The sequence below is a fragment of the Lissotriton helveticus genome, chromosome 1_2 (assembly GCF_964261635.1).
Source record: "Lissotriton helveticus chromosome 1_2, aLisHel1.1, whole genome shotgun sequence".
Lineage (NCBI taxonomy): Eukaryota > Metazoa > Chordata > Amphibia > Caudata > Salamandridae > Lissotriton > Lissotriton helveticus.
Genome location: NC_136058.1, coordinates 134,497,197 through 134,522,685, shown reverse-complemented (window position 1 = coordinate 134,522,685; position 25,489 = coordinate 134,497,197). Strand labels below are relative to the sequence as shown.

General features: G+C 42.1%; 1 protein-coding gene across 2 annotated transcripts in view; it reads right to left on the bottom strand.

The window, feature by feature from the left end:
- Nucleotides 1–25,489, bottom strand: part of PLPP3 (phospholipid phosphatase 3) — a 100,956-nt gene that overhangs the window by 44,488 nt on the left and 30,979 nt on the right. The window contains exons 2-3 of one of the 2 annotated variants that reach the window (XM_078670124.1): nt 14,911–15,068; nt 3,152–3,432 (exon numbers count right to left, since the gene is read on the bottom strand). In XM_078670124.1, the coding sequence (XP_078526250.1) occupies nt 3,152–3,432; nt 14,911–15,068 (439 nt within the window). Of the gene's footprint in view, nt 1–3,151; nt 3,433–14,910; nt 15,069–15,323; nt 15,482–25,489 lie in introns of both variants that reach the window. The other variant, XM_078670130.1, reaches the window with a different exon arrangement.

Here is a 25,489-nt window from a genome sequence, read left to right as displayed (position 1 = left end):
CAAACTGGAAGCTCAAAAGGTATTTAATACTATAGAATCATTATCAATGCTTCAAGGGTGGCTTGTGGCGTGGGTCTTTGTGGATGCAGGCATTGAAAGGGGGGTTGAAATAATTTGGGGGCATATTATCAAGGGCAGTATCGCCGCTTTAGCGGCAATTTTTGCTGCTAAAGCAGAAATATTTTTATCGCCCTATTTATGTCAGCAGCCGATTTTGTAACGCATCTCATGCCAGCGACAAACATCGCTAATGAGATGCAAATTAGGCATTCCCTCAAAAATACAACATGAAAGAGGGTGTTAAACCAACAGCGCTGTATTAACAAGGCAGACCCGGTCTTGCAAAGCGATATTAAAAGTCCCGCTAACCGCGGTTATCGCTGGATCCTAACGTCAGGTAAAAACTGACTTAAGCATGTTTAGTATGGGAGGTGGATTGACAGGTTAAGTCCTCACTCACATATTAACAAGCTTTTCATTAGCGCTGTGAAATCATCGCTTGATTTCACATGCTAATGATGATTATCACCATTAATCGCTGGTTTGTACATCGCCTGTGAGCTAAACGTTGCTAATTCAACACGACGATGTAAACCAGCGATAGGCGGCAATAATAATATTTGTGCTAAGCGCGATTTGCGATATTCAGCGCATGCCGTTGATAATCTGCCACACGGAGTTTGATTAACGAGCTAAAAAGCTCCACATAGAATCACCAAAAGGGGCCTGAAACAAAACTTCTGAGTACATCTGTCAATGTTCACACAGGGAGGTGCTAAGAGTGGAGATCATCATATTTCTGAAAGTCGTGGATCAACGAACAGGGTGACCATATGAATAATAGATGGGTCACAGCAGAAAGACATGGCCGAGGATGAAGTTTCATAAAGAACACTTCTGTAGAAATGCAAGCCACAGATACAAAGGGGGGAGGAGGGAAGTCTGCATGTGTAACAATGAGCTATGCTGTCATGGAGGATGTGGAAGAGGAAATCAGCCGGAAAACTACAGGTCAAGGACAGGGCTCAAGGTCACAGTGAATCTGGGCTTGGGAGCAGAGGTCAAGAGTCACTTAGAAATCACTCCTGAACAGGAGGTGCAGTGGCAGAACAGGGCTGCTACTGATGTGCCAGCAGATGAATCATCAGGAGCGGAAGTCACATTTTATCATGTCCCCGCAATGGCTCACCCTGCTCCACCCACCGTTACACACACAAGCGCAGCTAAAAACTGCAGGCGTATAACTGATGAATTGGCAAAATATAAGTATTTCTCTTTTCGGGGGTACACAATGCCTACTGTAATGAAGATAGATGTGCTTCAACAAGACATAAATCAAAGCCTGTTCTTTCTACATAGCAGAAATACCAGCAGGTGTTGTTACGGGGAAGCACAATAAGCAACTGCGAGAATACACCAAGGGAGCGCACAGTACAATAATCACCCTTCAAAAGTGATCTTGGGAAGGAGTTGGTGAACAGCTTTCTAGATTTAAATAGGTCTGGCTAGCAGATATGAGTTCTCAACTCTGCAACCTTTATAGCAAGGCTAATTTACCTAATAATTTAAAGAATGAATGAGCTCCGGGGGTCTTGCAAGAACTATCTTTTAATTGAGACCAGTGGCTAATAGGCGAGTGTAACAGCATCCAATTGAGCCAGCTTGCTCCTCAATTGTATTGCTTGCATTGCCATTACATAAAGTGTGGTGCTTCTAGGATGTCTGCTCTGTGAACCCGCATGCAACACTGGTGACTGGTGAAAAGACAGGAAAGTAAGAACTATATCTGGTTACTTGCATTCGCTGCCGGTGCCGGTAAGTGCAGTGAAGTGGAGTGGGGGAGGAGGTCAACAGATAAAGAAATAGGTTTTATTTATTTATTTAATTGTACCTATTTCATCGTCAGTCAACATTCCACCCTCCCACACTTCCCCGCCCTAACACACTTACCTGTGCCGGCCGCCGCTGGTTACTTATTAACATTGCAAAAACGAGCCTGCTGACCAGTACAAGGCTTTCTACCCCCTTGCATCCCCAGGCCACACAAACCATAGGGCAATAGGACCTGGTGGATCGAAATGTAGAAGCGCAGGTTACTTTTCAGTGAAGGCCATTTGCGCTGCCATCAAGATTTGTGCTGACCGTCAATTCATCCAAAACAGCAAATCTATATATTTTTCGTTCTTGTCTGACATTGCATCCATGAGGTTTGGCTCGACTTAAAGCAGTATTACCCTCTCACCCACTGGTATTGGCTATTTGTTGTGCTGTTACACCTTTCTAGAAGCGTTTCAATTGGAATGTCTGAGGGCCTATTTTACATCTTTCTAGAAAGTAAATTCAATAGTAACACTATTTGTCACATTCAATTTCTTATCTCCTATATGTATTCTAAACAGGTAGCAGTCATTTTATTCCTCCCCCCCCCCCCACCCACCAATGGCAAAACCAACCAGATAGACTTTAAAGTGATCAGCAGCTATTGTGCATGCAACCCACATATCCCGCTTTGTGAATGCATGTGTTCACATGCACTGGTACATGAAAGCAGCACCTACTGGCTCTGCTAATGCTTATTTTAATCGCTGTAGGGAAAATCCCCTAATAAGTGCCGAAAATGCAGCGATGTAGTATCAAACAAAGAACCTGCCCCCAGGGCTGCCTTCTGATATGGTTTAGGAAGATTTATTTAGGAGAAGGATAACACTGATCTGATCCTTCAATCACAAAGCCCTCCCCCAGTACCCGTTTAAAGACAAGGACCGTTAGCCCACATTCATCCAATGACCTAGATTCCCTGGCGGGCACACAAGACAGCGTGTTCTTGAGATGCTTTGTCTGGAAATTATGCAACACATTTAATAATGAGCCTCTTGGCTGAAACTGTCCAGCTCCATTAACAAAAAAACACAGCCATTGATGGGTGCCTCTGACTAAATTTACATATCAATGAACAGTGAATGGTGGGATTGTATGCCAGACTATGGTGAGGGGACAAAAAGCTGTGCTTGGGAAGATTCAAGAATTCCTTTAGAGAAAGACCAAGCCTACTGGATCACAGACCCAGTTAACTGAACACTGTTGCGTGCACGGTAAGTTAATTTGCTGAGTGGCATGAAAATTTGCTGTCTCTTGAGGAAATTGTTCTTACCGTGCTTCCATAACTTTGCTTTCCATCTCTCTGCATTCATAGTCCTCAATGTATCCTAAAGTGCAGTTAATCTGATTGAAATCTGGATTACAGACCGCTAGGAAGTGCGGGCGCAGGCGGCCGACGGACACTTTGGCAATGTCTGTGAAGGACTGGCTGATGGAGCACCCAAAAATGAAGCAGCCAACCTGCTTGTAGAGAGCTGCGATGTATGGATTCTGGATGAAGGAGTGGGTCCGCTCCTTCAAGTAGTGGATCCGGTAGAACTCACCAGTGATGATCTGAGCGAAAGAGAAAGTGCGATATTTACACAAGTGCTTTGACCTACAGCAAGCAGTGGTTCACATTAACAGTCACAATAGCATTAGTCCATCCTCACGTCCAGCCTACAACACAACACCTTCCCACAAATAAGGTGCTTAACCTCCCAATAAATAACATTTAGCTCCATTTGTAATATCTTATACATTATGGAGAGATTTATCGCAAAAAAACATGATGAGGATGTAACAAGCAGAAAGAAGATACAGTTTAAGGGCTGGAGTGCTACCAAGGAACACTTGAGGACCAACCGGCATAGGTACAAAGCTTTTTTTGAGGTTATGAGTGGCCTGATTCACAGAATTGGGCCATTTGCAACTGCAAAAAAAGATTTTTCCAATGTACAAAAGGCAAATTGCGACCAAATTGCAATTTGCGTTTGCGTCCAAATACTCATTCAAATGGCGAATTGGAATTGTATGCATTAATATTTTGCGATCGAATTCTGATCACAAAACTTTACTCTTTTATTGACTACAAACTTGTAGTGGGTACCCATTCACAAATGGGAAGAGGTCATCACCTTTCAGAATGTTAAACTAAATATTTTTGATTGCAAGCAGTGGTCCCATGGACCACTTCCTAGACGTAACAAAAAGAAACTTAAATGTTTCATGTTTTAAAAAAAAATGCATCCTGTTTTTCTTTAAGGAAACGGGCTGCATTTAAATGAAAAAAAGATGGATTTATTGTAAAGCAATCACAGACAAGGTGCTCTGCTGACTCCAGCAGGCCACCATCCAGTGATGGCTGCGATTCCTATCGGGTTGCATATTGTGACCTACCTCATTAAAATTCTCAAGGAATCGCTCTTTTAAAATTAACAGTTTCGTACATTTGGAAGAGAGATTTACTAATTGCAATTTAAAGATAATCGCAATTAAGAAATCGATATTCCTAATGTTAGTACATCTGACCCTAAGTTCCAATCCAAGGTCAACCACTCTATAAAATAGTCTGTTCCTTGGCAAATCCCTTTATCTAGCTAGAAACCTATCCCCTCTGGCACTTGTGCGATGCAACACAATTTAGCATTGAACATTTGGGCAATTAAAATGGCAACTATACTGCCACTACTGTATTGCACTAGCACATGCACAAAACTTTAATAAATGAGACCCCAGGTCTTTTATCTTTTGAACCCTGAAAATCAGTGATGCATTAAAATGGGAATATATTAAGTTTTACAAATTTGCAGTCAGTAATTTCTATAGACCCACAAAATATGATATATGTCGGTGAGCTTGTGATGTCATCTGTGCGCTTGTAATGTGCCAAATCACTGCTATCCACCTGCTCTCTACAGGTAGTAAATATGGCCGGAGGGCCCAATGCCATTCAGGGAGTGTTGGTAAAAAGTCGAGATCAGAGCACCATGGGGCTGAAAAGGTTGTGGCCTCTCTAGCGGGACAGTTTCTGCTTTGTCCGTAGTGCTGTAGGTGTGGGTGGGGCCAGGTTCCGTCTCTACCCTCAGTCCCTGCCCTTTTTCCATCTGTGTATTTTCCAGATGTAGAGCTGCACCTTGTAAAACTGGGTCTGGTGCCTCTGGAACTGAAAATATCAGGTAAAAATACACCGGACCATACATTGTTGTCCAGAACCTTAGCCCCTGCGCAGGCGCAGTCTGTCCAGGTAACAGCGGTGGGGTGGTGGGGCTGCTTGAGGGGGGATTTCGAAGGACGATGCTGGGGGAAAATTAATCTAAATAATTCATTTTCCCTTGGCATCGTCCCTCGAAATACCCCCTCACGTAGCCCCACCGCTGTTATCTGCAAAGACCACGGCTCCCCCTGCGGGCATAGAGAGGCATAAGTGTGGAAAAGTTCAAATGTAATGTTACTTAAGTACCACTCGAGCATACATTTGTGATGGGTAGTAATTCCTCTTTTGACTAATATTGTTGACCTATTATTATTGAGGCTAATTAAAATACATACTGCCAATGTAGCACTGCCTGTTTTTTGTGTATAGCTGCTTGGCAAGAATTTGGAAACGCCTACAATATTTTAGCAGTAGTTTTACTCCATTTTGTAATCTGTACTAATTTTAATCATGCATCTGCAACAATTTCATTTTATCTTATTTATATTTTTGTAATGAATGTATGTTCGGAAAGTTGTTTTTATATAGTGCAATGGTTACACCGATGAAAAAAGATTCTTTTTGATGGCGAATTTAAATATTTGGTAAAATGCTATGATTGTATGGAAAAGTACATTTTTATTATGACCTAGATTGTTTTCAGACACTGGTTCGGAAAGTTGGTGGATACATACGGAAGCAATATCTTCCCGCATTGCCTGCAGCGGAGCCAGATAATTGCTTCCAGTGTTTTATTTATGCAGAGCCATTTAAATGTTTCACAAAAAAGGGACCCTTAGTGCAAAGTGTTCAATGGAAAAAGCAGTGTCCCAAAAACGCTTACTGTTCCAATTATGTGAGCCCCATTACCAAGACCTGGAAATGCCATTATTACAGCTGCACCACAACAGAAGCGGCCCAAGTACCCACTTACCACAGTCCTTTCTACATTTCCTCTAGCGTGCGAATAATAAATGAAAACATGCCCGCCCTCCTGCATCTACTGCTACATAGACCAGACACCAAAGTGAAAATGATAACATAAGGCTAATCTACTCACTTTTCCCTATACCCGCCCATTAAAATTATTTTTCAAATAAACCAAGGAATCTTTCCAACGCCAGAGAGCTTGGGTTTTTCATGCCCGTGGCGACAAATGAGGCCAGGTCAATGTTAGTGTATGGAAGACTATCAAAATGGATACATTTACCTTCAGTAAAAGGGAAAACTTACAAAAGTTATCCTTAATATCTAGAATAACTCAGAATGTGTGGACCAACACTGGACAGACACTCCGACAATGTTTCCATAGCAGAAAATGTATAGAGAAAATACTTTTTGTCGGAATAATTGGCCTCGTGACATTTGTGTACCTTATTGTAGTGACCAGAGGAAGTGTGATTCGTGCTGACATTTATAAAGGTGAATAAATGTTGCAGTATGACTTAACTAGAAACTAAATGGCTCTAGACTCCGTTAATGTTTTCCATTGATTTGGGAACTAAGACACATGAGGATACAGAGACTTATCAATTACCGCACACTTCAGTCAAGTGGCAAATGTGGCATTCAAAACGATTTGCTACTCTGATGCCTCAGGCTTTGCAAGGTAATTTTCACGCTAAAGCATTAGGGTTAGCATTTTCTGATGTAAGCGCCATCAATCTGACAAGCATTAACCTACTGGTGAGCAGTCACACAGATTTCACCCATGGTGGTGCAAAGTTATATGGGCAGACAGCTCAGCTGCCAGAGGCAGAATTTGATAATGACTCCCTGCTTTAGAACCATCACTCGGCAGAAATGTGTGATCCTCTACTATTTATACCATGAAGTATTAAGACACCCGATGCATATCGGCAAACTACGAATAAGGTATCACCTTAGAGAGACAGAATAGTGGTGAAAACCAGGGGCCAGATGTACGACCATTAAGTTTAGTGACTCGCAAATTGCTCAAAATTGTGGCTCGCAAAACTTAATGTACAACAGTGTCTCAGACACTGTTTGCGATTCCCAATGGCATCACAAATTGCATGCCTCATGAATATTAATGAGGCTGTCACATTAATATTCGACCGGATTGGGAATGGCTAGCACTCCTAGGGATAGTGACCATCGTGTCTGTAACAGCTTTTAAATAAAGCAGTTTCGCTTTTTTTCAAATGCATCCCGTTTTCCTTCATTTATAAAAGAAAAATTAAACTTTTCAGTTTCCTTTTTTACGGGCAGGGTTACCCTGGGGACTCCTTGTTTGTGTGTGGTTTACCACCTACTTGAAGTAGGCGGTAAACTGCAAGTGTTTTGCAGCCACAAATGCGGTCGCAAAACAACAGTACATTGATTGGTGACTCGCTATTTGGAAGGGACGCCCCGTCTTAATAGCGAGAGTCACAAATGGCATTTTTCAAGTCAGTGATTAGCAAAATAGCATTTGTACATGCCTGGAACCTTTTTTGAGGTCGCAAACGGGCCAAACTCCTGTTTGCGGCTGCAAAAAGTGTTGAACATCTAGCCCCACATATTTTAAAGCAAGTGTGTGGACTGAGGTTAGTGCATTCCTCCAGAGGACACAGTGTTCAAGATTGGTTAATCTCCACCAAAGCTTTAGTATGTATGCCCTGTGCAGTTAGCTGAGAATCTGATTACAAGTGGAATCATTTCTTAAGGTCCTAATACTTTTGGCAATTTGATACATCATCTATGCAATACTCAGTTTCACCTATGCATGGGCCACACCGAGTTCAGCAAATGATTGCATCTGACTTATGTGACATACTGAGATGGAGCTATGGGACTTCTTTCTTCGCTTGAAGGCAAGTGCTGAATTTGGGAGAGCTGAGCTTCTAGTTATAAGAAAGGTTCCCGGAATGTTAACGTTCAATAAAGTTCAGGGCATGGAATGAAGTCCAAATGTCTCACCTCGGAAGAAGAGGTGATGGTTAAATCAGATTTTGTCACCTCATCATGCACACCTTACGTTTGGCCATAGCCTTGCAGGTTTCGGATTCTATTCATTAACTAAATGTTTTTGTACCCATGCAATAAAAGGAAAAAGGCCCCCTTTTTATTGCATATGGTTAAACTCCATTCAAATCATGACACTCCCCTATGTGCCACGCTAGAAGGCAGCATACTGCCCCCTCCTTCTTTCACAACTTGGAACTGCAGATGGAAACTACCACACGGAATACATCTTGCAATTAGACTTAGCGGGGAGGGACGCTTTATCACTTTGCGAACCCCAAAGAGGCGGTTTATAAGGTGTTATTATTTAACAACTGACATAAAAGCCTTTCAGGAGCCACATAAAGGATTTAGAGCTCCATTTAATTGTGAATGTCTAGGAGGAATATATGAAGTTTTTGTGGCGGGTAGGAACTGGGCACTTTTCTGCGCCAGCTGTCTTGCAGCTGTGTGGGCTACCAGCAAGTTGAGCTTTTTGCACTTATTAGACACGTGCAGTTTCAAGCGTCACCTGATTTTAAGGCACAGGGCATGGTTTTGTGGATCATTTGCATTTTAAGGGCAATTTCACTTGTAAACCAGACTCATGAGTCTACACCCAGGTGTGTGAAGAAGGAAACATATCAAATCTGAATATTTTTTGGCAGAGGTGGTGGGAGTCTTTATTGTAGACAAACGTTTTAGGCATCATTTTGCTTCACTAAAGGCTTGAAGTCAGCAACTTTAGTGAGGAGTTTGTGTCATGTTGGGTTTGTGTGGCAGCAAGTGGTGAACAAATTGTTGGTGACAAAAATCTTAATCTCAGGCACTGCCTTGCAATTATTCTCTCTGTGCCACCCACACCTCTTATTCTGGTGTAAACCCTTTAACCAGATGTTTGGCAGAGGAAATGGGGCAGGGGTGCACACCTGCATTTCACTTGCCTCATGATTAGGAGAGGTGTTGACCACCTGGGAAGCATTAAGTTATTGCCACCAGCTGCCTCATTTTCCATTGTTAGGCGTATAGAAGCAGACCCATAAATCCATTGAGGAATCCGTTCACAAACCAAAGAACAACCCCAACCTCTCAACACTATGTGCAATGCCCCTTCCTGCGAAGACTTCGCCTCTTTCTTTAACCAAAAAACGGATAACATAAAGAATGATCTCCTCATGGACGCAAGCCTCTATCCCAAACCCCACTACATAACACCCACTAAACCAAAAAACAATGCAACCTGGTCAACCTTTGTCACCTACACGGAAGAAGAAATTGGCAAACTGCTCAGCACTCTGAAACCATCCAATCACCTCACGGACCCCCTTCCTGCTAATGCTGTAAAAGTCCTTACCCCGTCGCTCCTTCCACTCTGGACCAAAATCATTAACAGCTCACTTCAACAAGGGATCATTCCCGACTCCCTCAAAGTTGGACAAGTAACACCTTTGCTAAAGAAACCTACAGCCGACCCTTCTGACCTAAACAACTACCGTCCCATTACCAACATTCCGACTCTTGCCAAACTGCTGGAAAAATGCGCACAAATACAATTGACTAAACATATTAATCAATTTGATCTCCTCAACTCTCACCAATCAGGCTTCCGAGCCAATCACAGTACGGAAACTGCCATGATTCACATAATCGATGACGCCCTCCAAATACTAGATCATAACGATACCTGCCTCCTCATCCTACTTGATCTCTCCTCCGCATTTGACACCGTCAAACATGAGAACCTACTCGAACTATTACACACAAGAATGGGCCTATCTGGAACTGTGCTCAAATGGTTCACTTCTTTTCTGCATAACAGGTCGCAGAAATTCAAGAGCAACAACTTGATGTCCGCACCAAGACCTGTATCGCTAGGCGTACCACAAGGATCCTCCTTATCCCCAACTTTGTTCAACCTAGTTATGGAACCTCTCACCACCTTGCTGCAAGAATCCAATGTACATTTCCACATGTATGCTGATGACACCCAACTCTATCTCAAACTACAATCACCCAAAGACATCACGCTTTTGAACTCAACAATCAGAAGCACCCAATCTTGGCTGGCCGCTAATCATCTCAAACTCAATGCCCTTAAAACAGAGTTCCTCCTGATCGCACCTCCCGCGAAGATCACTACCGTGCAAATGTGGCTTAAAGACCTAACGGCACTCAATGTCCAACCCACCATCGTGGACTCAGCGAAATCCTTGGGCATAACACTTGACACCAATCTCAGCATGCAGGAACACATCAACAAAGCAACTAAGGGAGCAAACTACCAAATCAACACCCTCAGGAAACTTAAACCTTTCCTTCCAGCCAAAGACTTCCAAACTGCGGTACAATCACTAGTCATACCTCGAATAGAATATGGCAGCACCGCCCTCTGCGGTCTCCCCCTAGCTACTACGGCACCCATAAGAGCCTCTCTAAACGCCGCAGCGAGACTCATCACTGGATCAAAAAAACACTCGCACATTTCCCCCGACTTCAAATCCCTGAACTGGCTGCCGTTTGAAGCCAGAATACACCTGAAAATCGCTTGTTTGACCCACAAGGCTGTACACCTGAGCTCACCTAGATACCTCGCTCAGAAGCTGACGATTTCTGGAGGCTCCAGGAACACTAGAGGCACAAACAATCTTTTGCTAAAGCCTAAAAGATTCCGCAAGGAAAAAACCTATAAACGCTCCTTCTCAGGAATGGCCCCCAGGATTTGGAACTCGCTCCCCCCTGAAACTAGGCTCATCACCTCTACCATACTGTTCAAGAGAGAAGTAAAAGCAATCCTCATGGCTAAATACACTTGAACGACTATTGGGGAAAACTACAAAGACTCGATACTCATCTGTACTACTTGTTCGAGCCCTTGTATTTTATGTTGACTCTGAAATTGATTTACTTGATTGTTTTATGATATCACCTCGATGTACTCCTAACATGATTGATGTATCTGCGTATACATGCTCCCCTCCTCTGTAAAGCGCTCTGATATCTGCGAAGATCTTGTTCGCGCTATATAAAACTTTCAAAATAAAATAAAAATAAAAAATAAACCAGAGTCAAAGGTACTTTTGAATCAGCAATGTTCCAATGAGGTGAACTTTACAAATAAAAACCTTTCTGGTAATTGTAGGTATGTCACTTACACGAAAAGTCAACAAATGAAAAGGGTAAGCGCAATATACCACGAGCGAGTATGGTCGATTTCATCTGATATTATATCATGATGATTTGTAAACGAAACCAATTTTGGTTAAAATCTACTTTCTTCTTTCTACAATAATCTTCTACGTGTTGAATAGACTTTAGTGGAATTTTGAGACATTTCTAAACAAAAGTTTACCTAATATCAAATCAGCAATGGAGCTTAGCACCATGTTCCATACAGGAGACAACAGTCTGCACTATGTACCATGCTAAGGGGGCCATGCTTTTGGAATACCATTAACTGAAAATGGATCAGCACACCAGTGAGTAGATATGGCATGGTAAGTGGTCAATTAGTTAATAGCTCATATGATATAGAGACGTGATGATGTAGTGAAGTTGCCAAGCTGGTGAGGTTGTGGTGTATAGAGAGAATTTGGAGCCTTAAGTATCAGTGTATTTACACATAGACACAGAATGAGTGAAACCCTTCGATACAAAAGTCTCTTGGTGTTGCTCTTCTGATTCCTGTTTGGGCTACATCAGTATTTATTTCTACAAGTTTTGAATCGTTGGTCTATGTCTCTGCCTCATTTCAAATCCACTATGGAGCTACGTCGGTAAATGCAGAAAGTGACTGAGACATTGCATCAAAAGAATTGATGCCGCACATAACTTTTTACATATTTATCTGCTCTGGAGGTTCAGATTTGGCTCCTTACTGTTCGGGTGCAGGACTGACTCTACCATCAGAACCTTGAGCAATAGAACTGGAGAACCTTGGGCCTGACTTTCACCTACACCCCAGGACATAGCCACACAGTAGAGGTGTGGCTTTTTAAAATGTGGGTTCTTTTGCAGAGAAATCTGCAACGCTTCTGTGCCCAGGATATTTGTGATTAATGCTTAACACTTAACGTTGTTTGCGGAATTTATCATTTACAACTTGAAATTTTTTTGGTATTTGAAACACATTGGCGCCTATTCACAAAGGCGTTTTGGCATATGTAGAGTAGTACACTCTTATGCATCTTTGTGAATTGGCCCCAAACCATCTAACATAGGAATACAATTTGAATATTTAAGGGATATTCATATACAAGCAGTACAAATAGAAAGCACTTTTACTAACAGGGAGTTAGATGTTTCGGGTCTGATTCAGAAAGGCATCTTAGAGTAAATTGAAGAGTACGCCTCTAGAACGACTTCCCCTAGGCATAAATGTTTGTGTGAATCAGCATCTTTGTATTAGTGCCCTCTTAAATAGTTGGCAATTTGCAAATTAAAGAAAGATTACATTTTGCCCCTGTGTATCACTCAAACAACAGAGGAGACTGCACTTAACATTTCCGAAGAATCGCTAAGTTTTCATGCCACTCTCTGTTGGTGGCTTCTTTAAATGATGGCACATATGAAGGAGATTGTAACTAGAGTGTTATTACATCTTCTAATCCCACGTGTTTAATTTAAAACACTGATTTCAAAGTAGACGGATGGATTAACTAATGAGCCGCTTATTTCGCCCATAGTTTGAGTTCAAGCAATCCAACGAACTCGATAGTGATGACTATTCAATATTTCCAATATATGGGCGGGACATTGGTGATTTCATAAGGTAACTGTTTGAACCCTACACAGTGGTAAGAAACTTTGGGGAGAACCTACAGCCTCAGTGGAGTTTGAATCTGTCAGAGGTGAAAGTTGTGGGATAGAGAGGCAAGAAAACTACAGAAAGAAGGTCAATGACCAAGTGGTCAGTCGCCAGCCTTGAAAATTCAGCCAGGTTCATGCATTTGGACCTACAGTGCCCATGCTCCTACTTTTTTATAGTGTTTCTATGAATGCACAAATAAATACAAAATGCACATAGAAATTAATGCAGACAACATAATGTGTACGGTTAAATCTCACTGCCATTTCTCAACTGAGCTGGGATATGACAGGGCCAAGGGGTGCATAATTCAAAGGTTGCAAGTGGGTACATGACACTGCTTGTAAAAGGAAGTGTGTATTAAACCAGAGTCCGTTTTTTTCCTTCATTTTTGAATGTATTTTAGAATATTGACTTGTAAAATCCTTCTGAAGCAAAGGGCCCTCAGAGCAATTCCCTTAACATTATTGAAAAGTTGTTACCACCTGAGCGATCTCACTGTTTCTTTGCCTCAGTTCACACATGATGTAGTTTTTGTATACATTTACTCAAAACAAATACATTCTGAGTATTTCGCAGGGATGAATTTTCATCTGTGATTAAATGTAAAGATGTCCAATTACCTTGCGTTTCCAGGTCACCTGACCTTTGTTCAGTCACGTGTTAAAAGATGAGGGATTGTAGCAGTCAGAAAGACATATTTTGGCCTAAGGTATCATTTCCACACAGCCGCTGGAGTTTGTTTGCACACCAGCATATTTGTATTTTTTACAGTTTGCATTCAGTAATAGAAACCTCCTGGTATTCCACACACCACCCAGATAGAACTTTATCGGGCCCCTCCCTGAACCCAGACAATAAATCAGTCTAATGTTTCTAGTTTGACAACAGATTGATTAACTCGTTTGGTTGATTGTTGTTTTTGCTCCACGTGTTTCCTGATTGAAACCCAACCCTCCTGTTTATCAATCACTCTCAGTAATTAGAAGCAGACTGTGATTGAAGGGAAGATGCGGGCAGATTACGTGAAAGAGGCTGTGTTTATGGCTCTCTTTAAACTCTTATCGTCTCAATTAGTCTCATGGTGAAGCTTTCAACCCGGGGACCCGGGTTCTAATCCCGGCTCTGGCACTTGATCTTTGATTTTGGGCAAATCGCATACCCCCTGCATGTAAAACTGCGAATATTTATGAATATAAAGCAGCTGCATATTTGTGAAATATAATTTCTACGTGAAACGCTAATATGTAAAGTCCCATTTGACATACAGAGCTCAGTTTCTCTTCATGTTAGATTAGCTCTCTTCAAATTTTAATAAAGGTAATTATAACCGCTAATTAGATAAGAACTTACATTGCTCAAACGTGGGAATACTTGCTTGATTCAGTTAACACAACATTTCATTACAAATGATAAAAAAACATGTTTATAAACTCTGTTTGTATTTGTACTTGCAAGTATTAAGAACGCAACATTTGACAACAGTAACAGACTACCGGACAGCAAAAGCATGCGAAGCAGCACCAGCCAATTTGCCCCAAATTAACAGTTTTTAGACAGAAGGAAGAAAACTGAGCACCAACTACATCCAGCACGAATCCATGTGAAATAAGCAGATGTAATTTCTGCCAAACCTTCATTTATTAAGACTGAACCAGAATATATCTGGTTCAGAAAGTGGAAGCTAGGTTTTGTTTTGGGTTTTTCCTATGTTTACCTTATCTTAGAAGGTGTGCCATCAGTATTTTAGCCAGATTTGATGGAGTTGTGTATGATGGTGGGGTATACAATCTCCAAAGGATTGCAGGTTTCTGAGTTTGGGATGGTACTCTTCTTGCCACATGTAATCTTAAGAGTATAATATATATGGTCTGCACATTTCAAAGGCAGACGGGGTAATTAAATCCAATTGGCCTGATTATAGGATAAATATTTAATAGAAAAAGCCAAGATTCCTAGATTCGGCTTTTTTTCATTTGCAGGTATAGTCAATAAGTGGTTAGTCAAGCGGCCATGTTTGTACGTGCTGAATGTAGCTCGCGCCAGAGGAAAGCGATGCAAGATGCAAGAAAGGAAGGAGCATATGGTTTTTTGATCGCAGACTTACAGCAAGAATGGCAATGAGAATGCCAGCGGCACAGAGCACAGCATCATTAATGGTCTCTCCTGGTTTGGATGGGTACTTGATACTTTCATCATTGCAGTAAAAGCCCCGTCTGTACGGCCGGATTGTGCTAGTCTCAATGACCAGGAAGGGCAGGCCAGCTAGCGAAAGAGCAAGAGAGACACAAAAACACATCAGTAACATGGACACACATGAACGACATGCAGCACAGACCCACTGGGACAATGCAATACCCATACACAGTTTCTGTCGTTGTCTGTTTATACACACATTGGCTCATTGTTCGATCAAAGGCGAATTGAGCGAAACATATCGATAGCAATTAATTTAGGCAACATTGTGTATGTTTTGCAGGGTCCCAGCATAGTCTTCTGTGCCACAAATTGGTAACTTACAGATATGAACGTCAGCAGAACTCCTACTGCAAACAGCACGCGGGTAGGTACAGTGCTTTTCAATAGGGGGTACTGGATGGATTCATCACTGCAGTAAAAGCCCCGCTTGTATGGCTTGATATAAGAAGTGGTGTTCATCACTGCTGCAGGGAGAGTGACTGTGTAAACAAAGTGTAGAGCATGAGTGTTACTATCCTGCATGATGAAACCAGGCAATATTTGGTGGGCATAATTCAAGCCAACACCATATAATGTGTGGGAATGGAGTCTGCCCTGTGGCTACTGGACAACTGCATTCAACACTGAAGGCATGCATCAACATTTTTAAAACTGCACTTTGTAATATTTTAATAAACACATAAAATGACTTTTGAGAATGACAGTTCAGTTTTTGTTTTCGAAATGGTATACTGTTTTTTTAGTGTTTTCTTGCAAAAGTATCGATTGATTCATGTCATCAACTATTATAGAAGTGTATTTGCTTTTGAGCCTGCATCGAGTACTTGAGGGGAGAAAAAAAGATCCCATGTGACGTTGCATCTTACCTGCCACCTGCCATGTTGGCACATCACCCCTTCAACAATACTGAAAAGAATATTTTACTAATTTCCTGTGGGGGCATCACTCACAAAGCCATCTTCCACCCATGAAACCAGTATCTTAGGACATTTTCAGTGGTGTCTCAGGCCGTTTTGAAGGTGGCAGGCAGATTAGTGAATATGTCTTCCTTGTGAAGGAGGAATGGGAGTTTTTTTGTGGGCAAATGACCAATCGCGTACAGCTCATTATCTGCCCCTGTGCTGAAAAATTCTGGGAAAACACTTATTTACATTATAATTTTAAAAACAATGTCACCAATAAAACAAGCACAAATATGAACTCGGTGTATCTTGGTTCTAAAAACATTGCATTGGCTTTTAAGACCGTTCTTTTAAATTCCTTGTCCGACTTGTTTCTAATTTCAACTCTCCATCAGAAAATAGGTTAAGGGAATGATGGGAGATTCTTTTCTTCCTGACCACGTGTCCTGTGTTAAACACAAATCGCTTGCCCCACAACTTCATTTTTATTACTGAGACATAGTGTTACATCACCTACATTAGGAGAATACAAGCATCTTTATTTATTTTCAGAGACCAACTTTTCTAAAGAACTTTTCTGATACGAATGACAAAAAATTCAACAGGATTGACCAACAATGCCTCTTTTCATTTCTTACCAATTTAAATTTGTTTGTTAAAGAGCTGCATCTCCTCGGGGATAGCTAACATATATGTGATCTCATATCTACATCCATAGTTCTACATAGTTGAACTAAGTAATAACAGTGGTGGTTCTAGGACATGGCAAAAGCAAGAATGTATGTATGGTGCAACTAGCAGAGGGCATAGGATTGCTCCTAACAGCAGCAATGGGCGAGATAAGAGAGGAACATTCCCTCTATATTTTCTGATCATGAAAAAAAGTATTTTACCTCTATTGCCACTACCATAGCTCTAAGTGTTGTCACCAAATGTGGTTATGTGTTCTCTTCTAAAAGATGTTATTACCTTCATGTTTTTCAATTGGTGGAATTTGAGTCCACCAGCGGTCTGAAAAATCCTTAATGATCAATTGACCATCTTTTAATTCTATTGTGCTTTGAAAAACATAGGAAGGACTTCACAAGTTTTCAGATGCATAAAATAAAACTGGCAGTGGTAGAGAGGTACCCTTCTTGGGATTAATATAATGTAATCATAAAACAGCCTCCGTGTATAGCATAGCAGTAAACAAATCAATGCACGATTATCTTTTCTCATCACAACAACCCAACAAACAATTTGTTTCCAGTGGATTCCTCTAATCCATAGTCCGCTACTTATATCATTTTAAACCCTGTACTCTTGGCTTTAAAACGTCTACTGGGAGCCAGCTAGAAGCTGATGTCAATATTTGGGTTAGAACCCTTGGAACTGTAATAGAATCTCTTCTCGAAGCCGATAGGGCCTGATTTGATCCTACATCACCCTCTACTTATTCCCTAAATTCCACCTCATCCCGGGGATCGTGCAGAGTACACTTACGTGGCCACTGCTATTTCTCTAGCTCTTCTAATAGTTTTCACATGACATATCTGCAGGCCACATGGCGTTCAAATAATCGAATACAGCTGCAAGCTAAAAATGTTCTGAGAACATGCTGCTCTTTTCATTTAATATTAGGATTTCTTTTTTTTACTTGATGCAAGAGAATGTACATCACTTTATGTTCAGTGTTTTCCAGACAATAGAACACCATGGTCATAATACATGCACTAGGTTTGGTTTCCTTTTAAGCAAACAAAACAGTAAACACACACAGATGGGCTTGTTTTGGTTGTTTTCTCTAGCCTGGGCTTGTGGTGCGCGGAGGATATTTTCAATTCAATGGCGCCTTTTTTATAGTGAAACCATAACCTCAGGTTCTCTGCCTTGACATGGGAATGATGTGAAACTAAATATAGTCCTAGCAGCGAGCACACAGCTTAAAAACCACACGCTCTCGCTTGTCCAGGGCTCTCTGGAGCAGCCTAGGAATGACATTTGGTGCCAAAGAATCATAAACATATAGCAATTGAACTAGGTACAGAACATACCAGACTCAGGACAACATAATAAGAATGTGTAGCCACTACTCAACCATTAAATTAAGGCGTTCTCCTAAACTCTCGCATTCTGTAAGTACAGCCAGTATGTATTAAGAACTTGTAAAAATGAGTTGAAAGCATGTTTTATAAATGTAAAAGGAATACGTTGAATAATATATATATAAAAATCTTATTTTTTCTCTAATGGTATTTCTTAACAATAATCTTTACCCTGGTGGCAATAATACATTATTAGGGAATATTTCCCTGGTTGCTTGAAAGAGTGTGTAATTTAATGGAATATGGATGGCATCTCAGTGGCTCCTGCTCGAAACAAACCCAACACGAAGGGAGCTGTATTGGATGCTACTTCACGACCATGATGATGTCATTACAGCCCGCCTGATGACATCATAACTTGTGTGAGCCATAAACTCACCCAGGCCGATGGGACTCAAGTGATGGGATTAAGGAAGGCCAGCAGCTGAAAATGCAGCCCCCCTCTGGAAAAGCGTAATATAATCTGCCCCACGATAGACAACAAGAGAGCCCTAGCCAGGTCCCAATGTGATAACCCTATTTTCTTTAAATCAATGCAATTTCACTATCTTCTACAAGAACCATTATTCTGACCCACCACATAGTATCGAGGCTTTACTGCCGTAGATACATATTTACCTGAATAATATCTTACATTCTTCATCTATTCATTGACCAAACTCCAAAAGCTCCTAGTCCCCTGTTTCCACCAAACCTATGGCTTGAAATGATTAGAATGCATATATGTTAAGAATAAAACGAAAGGACTCTCCATTTAAAAGTGAATATAATTCCACGAGGATCAGATTAAACGAGGATCAAATTATTATATGGACCCTCTCTTAAAGCCACTGACGAGGAAGTATTTGCTTCGTAACACAGCCCACTAAGCCATTATACCCAGGGGATTCACTATTTGCAGCAGGTCAATGCACCCCCTTTGCAGTGGTTAAACCACAATATACGTGTGTTCTGATACTGCTTGGAAAACTCGAAGATCCTTCACTTAACTTAGTTTTCCATTACAGCTAAGACGTGGTATTTAAATTAGACATAATTGAAACAATGTATAGCTCTGCCTTTGAGCTAGAAAAATGAGCAGAGCAAGCACCACTCCACAGACATGACTGTTCTCTGCTCAAGGGGCCGCTTTACATGTTCCCTGGTAATCAGGATATGGCCAGTTACCTGCCGAATCAGGACTACAAAGTCAGCAGTACCTCTGAGGAGCTGGGTATTCTACCCCGATCTACAGGTAAAGTGCTGGAGATGACCCAAGATCAGAATTACCAATGTCAAGCTAATCCCCTGTTCCAAATTTGAAACGTATGGTCTCAAACATAACCTTGTCTGCATGGAAGCGCTGATGCCCCAGGTATTGGCAATTGCAGAGCTTCGGAGATACATGGAATATGTCTCTGGAACTCTTTATGAGGCCTAAGAAGGAGCAGAGCCCGTCCCTATATAGTGACTTTTTAATGAAAATACTGATTTGTGCTGCATTCTCTGGAGCCAGGGACTCACCGAGACGTGCAGGAGTGGATCTATTTGGTTGGGAGCCCAGTTGGTAGGGTAGCTCGTCCTTCACAATGGAACTCAAATATAACAGGGTATGCCTTCGGGCTTCATTCAACTCAGTCTAGCGTACTTTTTCAGTCAAGAGTTAAACTTGTAAAATCCTCATTTTTGTGAATACAATGTAAAGTCACTTATACAGAATCGTAGAAATCACTTAGTCCTCTCTACGTTTGAAACAGATCAGTTGTGAACAATGAGCTTCATTTAAAAAAAATGTGCAGTGATTTACAGTACAAAGGGGGTGCCAGAGATGGACAGTATTACCACAGACTATATAAAGAGAAAGATCACAAACACATATTAAAGATACGCTTGTCAAGAAGACAAGAGATCTAAGGATTGATTGAACAGGATGGACCATCTAAGCTTTTCTCAAGGGTTGGTGAGATTGTCCTCCACCCAAAGGCTTTTTTCTGTTTCACTTGTGACTATTTTTTGGAGCCTTCTCTCATATACTTAATGTTTATAATGTTATTACACCTAATTGAAATACCCTAAAAAATGAATAACTGATGTTAATTATTTCATGGTGGGTCCTTGATTTGTGAAACACTTTCAATTGGATCCCACTGAGGAGGTATTCTGCAGCCATGCACCAATGCACACTGTACCGATGCCCTTTTGGTCTTCATCCTTTTAAAGACAAGGGCCTTATTTAGAGTTTGGAACTTTGGAAACTCCACCAAAGCATGGTAGATAGCCTCTGTATCACAAGGGCATTAATCTCTAATGCTCTTGTAATATGGTGGGCGGTACATCTGACACCTTTGGAGTATCCCAGCACTCAAACTCTAAATAAGGCCCAAACTTTATAAGCCAAGTGCACCTTAGCTTGAATCACAGCACTTAACAGCCTATACTAGGGATTCAAATCGGGCAGCCCACATATAGCCCCATGCTCCATAATGAGTTCAGCTGGTGTGTGCATTTGGATATTTCTCACTTAAATCATCTCTTTTAGTATTTATTGTAATGTGTACAACACAACAAATGAAAGAGAACTGCATTTGGTTTATCCCTACCGGCAATGGCACTGACGGGCTAAAAAGGATAGAAATAAATATAGCACAGAGTAATTAGCACAGTCACTCCATCCATCCTTTTTTGTGTTATGAGCATAGCCCTGTGGTGGGGCCGATGCTAATTTGAGTAAGTCTGGTATTTGTTTATAAAGGCATAGATGACCCAAAACCAATGGAATGGAATGTGGCCCAGAGTAGTAACAGTGGCTAAGATATATGTACACATTCCATCCATCACGTTTTGTGTTATGAGCATCTCTCTGAGTAGGAGGGGTAAATCCGTAGTCCTAAACTCATTGTGCCAAAGCTAATGGGGCGAATGCTAATTTGAGTAAATCTGGTACTTGTTTGTAAAGGACCAGATTACCTAAAACAATGGAATGGAATGTGGCAACAGTGGCTAAGATTTATGTACACATTTCATCCATCACTTTTAGCGCTGTCTATGAAAGAGAAATCATCCCTCCAATGTTTCCCACTCTGTACCCCTCTGCCCATGCCTGCATGTGCGGATGAAAAGCATACAACAGATTCCTCTGGAATTGTCCAACACTCATTATGAAATGACATACCTTATGGATTTGTGGTGGAATAAACCGAGAGTGGGGTGGTGGCACGCCACACATCTGGCAGGTTGCACACACAGGGTGTTGTCAATATGGCAGCAGCACCTAGATTGTTGAGTGTGTAGCAGGGCAATCATGGCGCCAAGCTGCTGTTGAGAATTTATAGGGAGGCTGGAACAGCTGAGCGAATAAAGCAGAGATGGGAAACTCCTCCCTTCAGAAAACCACCCTCAGCAGTTTTCAACGGCAACACAACAAACGTAGGTCAGTGTGTACAGGGCCAAACGTTGGCATTCATTCAGTTTCATCAAAACATTCCTCGTGTCCTTACACAAACAGTTTAACTGCATCTTTCAGCTCTGTTACACAGCTCCGAAACCGCAATAACAGTTTCAGTTTTAAGCCCGGGAACAAAGTTCACAATGCGGTCCAGAGACGAAAACCTCAGGAGTGAAAGCGTTTTTTATTGGCAGCGCCTTTCTTTCCCAAGAAGGAACAGCTTCCAGGCAGGAAACCGTCCGCTGCAGTCTAATGCGGAAAGTTCTTAGAAGCATCCACCTGATATTGCAAAAGTCAATATTTGCCCGTCCGCATGACTACATGGCAGACGCAGTCCGAGGAGACACGCTGCCCCCCGGGGCGGAGGGTAATGATTTCCTGTTGGTGTGTGGTTGTGTTCAGAGTACCGAGAGGCTGGTGTCTGCTGTAACCCGCGAAGCCATTTGTCAAAGCAAGTCATTGCAAGCTCCTCCAACATGGAAGAATGCAGAGGTACAGGGGCAGTTCGCATCCCTCACACTTGAGTAGTAAACGTGAACACACACATGTTCAAAACAGGCCATACTTATCTTCTGTGCCGCGCACACTAATAGAACCCTGCCCTGGTGCAAAGATAAATGGAAGGCTATTGTTGTTACTGCAAACCATGCCCAGGTAACGGCATGATATACACCGCTCCGGGGGAATGTGCAGGTGTACATGGCATTAGGGTGTGTGCATGCCCATATCTGATCCCTGAATATCTTAACCCCTTAGCCGAGGCGGTAATTCCGCCGCGGCGCTAGGGGGCAGGAGGGGCCGCGCGGCGTCACCATGCTTGTGACGGAACCACTCCATCACGAGCCGCGGTGGCGCTGTGCTTGTGACTGAATGGTTCCGTCACGGCCCCGCCCGCTCAATAGAACGCGCCGGCCGGGCCGTGACGGAACCATTCCGTCACCAGCACAGCCCCACCGTGGCTCATGACGGAATGGTTCCATCACGGGCGCGCAAGGGGTTAATAGACTTGGAGCACCTCTCGGTCCTTGATGGGGGCTGAGTGTTCCCACAAGGCTGAGTGCGGTCCCTGGCTGCACTAACCCAGGTATGGACGTTCAGGTCCTTCTTGAGGGTGGAGCGAAGAGGCCCCTAGGCTGCATGGTGCAAGATCTACTGCCTGGTTCTGAGCAAAGGGATGCCCAACGAGTCTGCGGGAGGTGACATCATCCTGTCCCCAGGGAAAGAGGTGGGGGTCTGCGACCGGATCTTTCCAAGAGGGGTCATTAGGAGACCGTCCTAGCCACCTCCCTAAACCCATCCTATGTACATGATGGGAGGAGCAATGCACAAAATGTAAGAATTTGTTGGATGGTCTACACTCTCCACCCTACTCGGGTTGTGCTTTGGTCTAGCACTGGCTAAAAAGAATTCCATGATTATCATAGGCACACAGTCATGAAAATCAGGGAAAGCCCTTAAGCTAATGATTGTTGATAAATAGGAGGTTAACAATGCTTATATATTAAGTAATAAGAAAAGATTTTCAAGAGCCTTACATATTATCGTTTCCGAACAAATCGGGTTGTGCAAGTCCAACCGACTGATGATGAGGCTTCCCAACATCGTTCAGTCGGACTCGCATTGACTTCAATGGGAGCCTGTGCTCCGAAAAAAACCACAGGCTCCCATTGAAAAAAAAGGTGGGTGGGGAAAACCTTTCACCCTGTGGCAGGCACACATGGTGCCTGTCACACTGTGCATGGTTGCAAAGAGGTGTCCCATGGGTATCCCCACAGGCCCTAACCAGAGGCCTCAGGGTGAAGGGGGGCCTGCTACAGGCCCCTGAAGTCAGATTCCGACAGCCGTTTTGTGTCAGGCAAACCGAAACAGAACGGCTGTCCGAATCGCTGATCGGAATCAATTGTTTGAAAACCGTGTCCATAGGATTGTACGTATTGGCTCCAGATGACTCAGTCTGTCCAAATGCTGTTCGGAACCGATTTGGACAGCCCGAATGGTTTCCGGGCATCGTAATTGGTCTTTGGGAAATGTGTATGATTCGGTCGGAATTAAGGGTTCCGAATCGGGTTCTGAGATACCGAATCCCATTCAGAGCCTTTCCAGATGGCATTGTAATCGACCCCTTGGTGTTAGTGGCCATGAAGAAACCACTGTATCCTCTCCTGTTGCTATAGCACCCAGGTGCCTAGAGATATTGGGTTGCCCTTGTTTTTTCTCTTACAACACATACAACAAATGGCAAAGTGTAGCCATGATTCACACCTCAAGATTGCTCTGCTGCTTAAGCTCAGTCATATTTTTGTTGTTGTTATTAAAGGCGAAAACAGTTGTTGGGATTACATGTACTAGTGGGTGGGGGGTTGGGATAGTGCAATATATTTAACGAAATAAAACACATGAGCAACCAGAGTCTATATGTGGTTTGTTTGGTGTGTAATGAAACACTAGAAAAACAAAATTCCTTATGGACATTCATATACTTCAAACTATCCTTTCAGTTCCTATAGCAGAATATCTTCAAGGGCCAGGAGACGTAAAAAGCAATATAGTGCCAGCGCCAGGAAACCCACGGTGTCAGCGCGCTTTACAAGTTCCCCTTACAATACACAATACAATACAATATAGTGTTTAGCTTCTGTACCACGCTTAGCTCTCACCTAAGATTGCTTTAATTGTTTTTTTACCATATCCTAGGACTAAGAATACTTAAAGGTTTCCACCCCTGCATTTTTGCGAGCCCTCAGAATATTCCCAATATAAACATGGATCCTGGCCCTGGAAATGCCAGCAGCCACCTGCAAAAATAAGGCCAGCGTGCAATTCTGTAACAAAATACAAGCACTGAAACCATTCACGAGTCTGAAGCCCAGAAAAGTGACCAAACGCAAACTTCACTGCTATTTTTTAGAGTATTTTTCTTGCCTTTTTAAATCTTTTGATGAGACTTCTTGCTCATTTTTGAAGGATTGGCGAATTAAGGGGCATTACAGTACTCTTGCGAGGAACTAGGATTGAAGCTTTTTCACACTTTTTCAAGTTTGAGTCTTGTTCCATGCACGCTGCCAAGTGGCAACACGTGTTGCGCTGTGATCAAATGGATGAAACATACAGGCCACTCACTTAAACACAGATCAAAGAAGCGGCTTTGCCAACATTCATATTTTCTTTTTATTCAGTCGGCAAGAGGTACACACTGGTAAATCAACATGATCCTTTTTATTACTAAATTTCTTTTTATTTAGCATGTGTACTAAATGTTTGATCTTCCCCAAAGCTCTTACTTAGCTTCTCAATTATGGATCTAAATAAATCACAGAGCTGCTCGCCTGTTCCTTGTTATGAAGTTCTCAACAAGCTCCATCTGGAAATGCTGAAGATATGAACAAAGCTAGGGTAACTTCAGAGAGGGCTTTGCTAAGCAGGGGTGGAACCATAGTGGATGATAGGCATAATTTATTATAAAAATAATGAGTTGTGTGCTAATGCTGGCATATGACATGCAGGAAAGATTTCAATCAGAAATTGTGGCATGGTTAATTTCTTAGCTGGCATTAATGCCTCAAAGGTCACAGATGCTGAGCGAGCAAGCCTGAGGCTCACCACACACTGAATCACATCTGGGCACCATGACCATGATGATTTGCTCCATAGCAGCTAGAATTCTGAAATGAATAAATAATTCAGACAAATACTATTTCTGGGAATGTCAGATGGCTTCTTGTAGTTCTTCTTTCCATTTTGGAAAAATTGACTAAGAGAGTTGGAATTTTCATTTTTCAAAAAACTAGTGGTGATGGTCTCTTGCCTACGCAGACCTATCCTATCATCATAGATATGATTAAAATGTAAGTGATTACAGAATTTGAAAATGAAGCTATCAGTAGAGTTAGGTATACTAGACCTCCCTGATTTGCTGGAACAGTAATGGCAAATTTCATTACATTTACCGTACCTCCCATGTTTTTTAGAGAGGTACAACAAAACGCAGAGGGGGACAAGTTTTCATGTATTCTTAGTTCAAGGTAAGTTAGCAGCCCTTACCATGTAGCAATTTAAGTAGCACCGACGCTAATG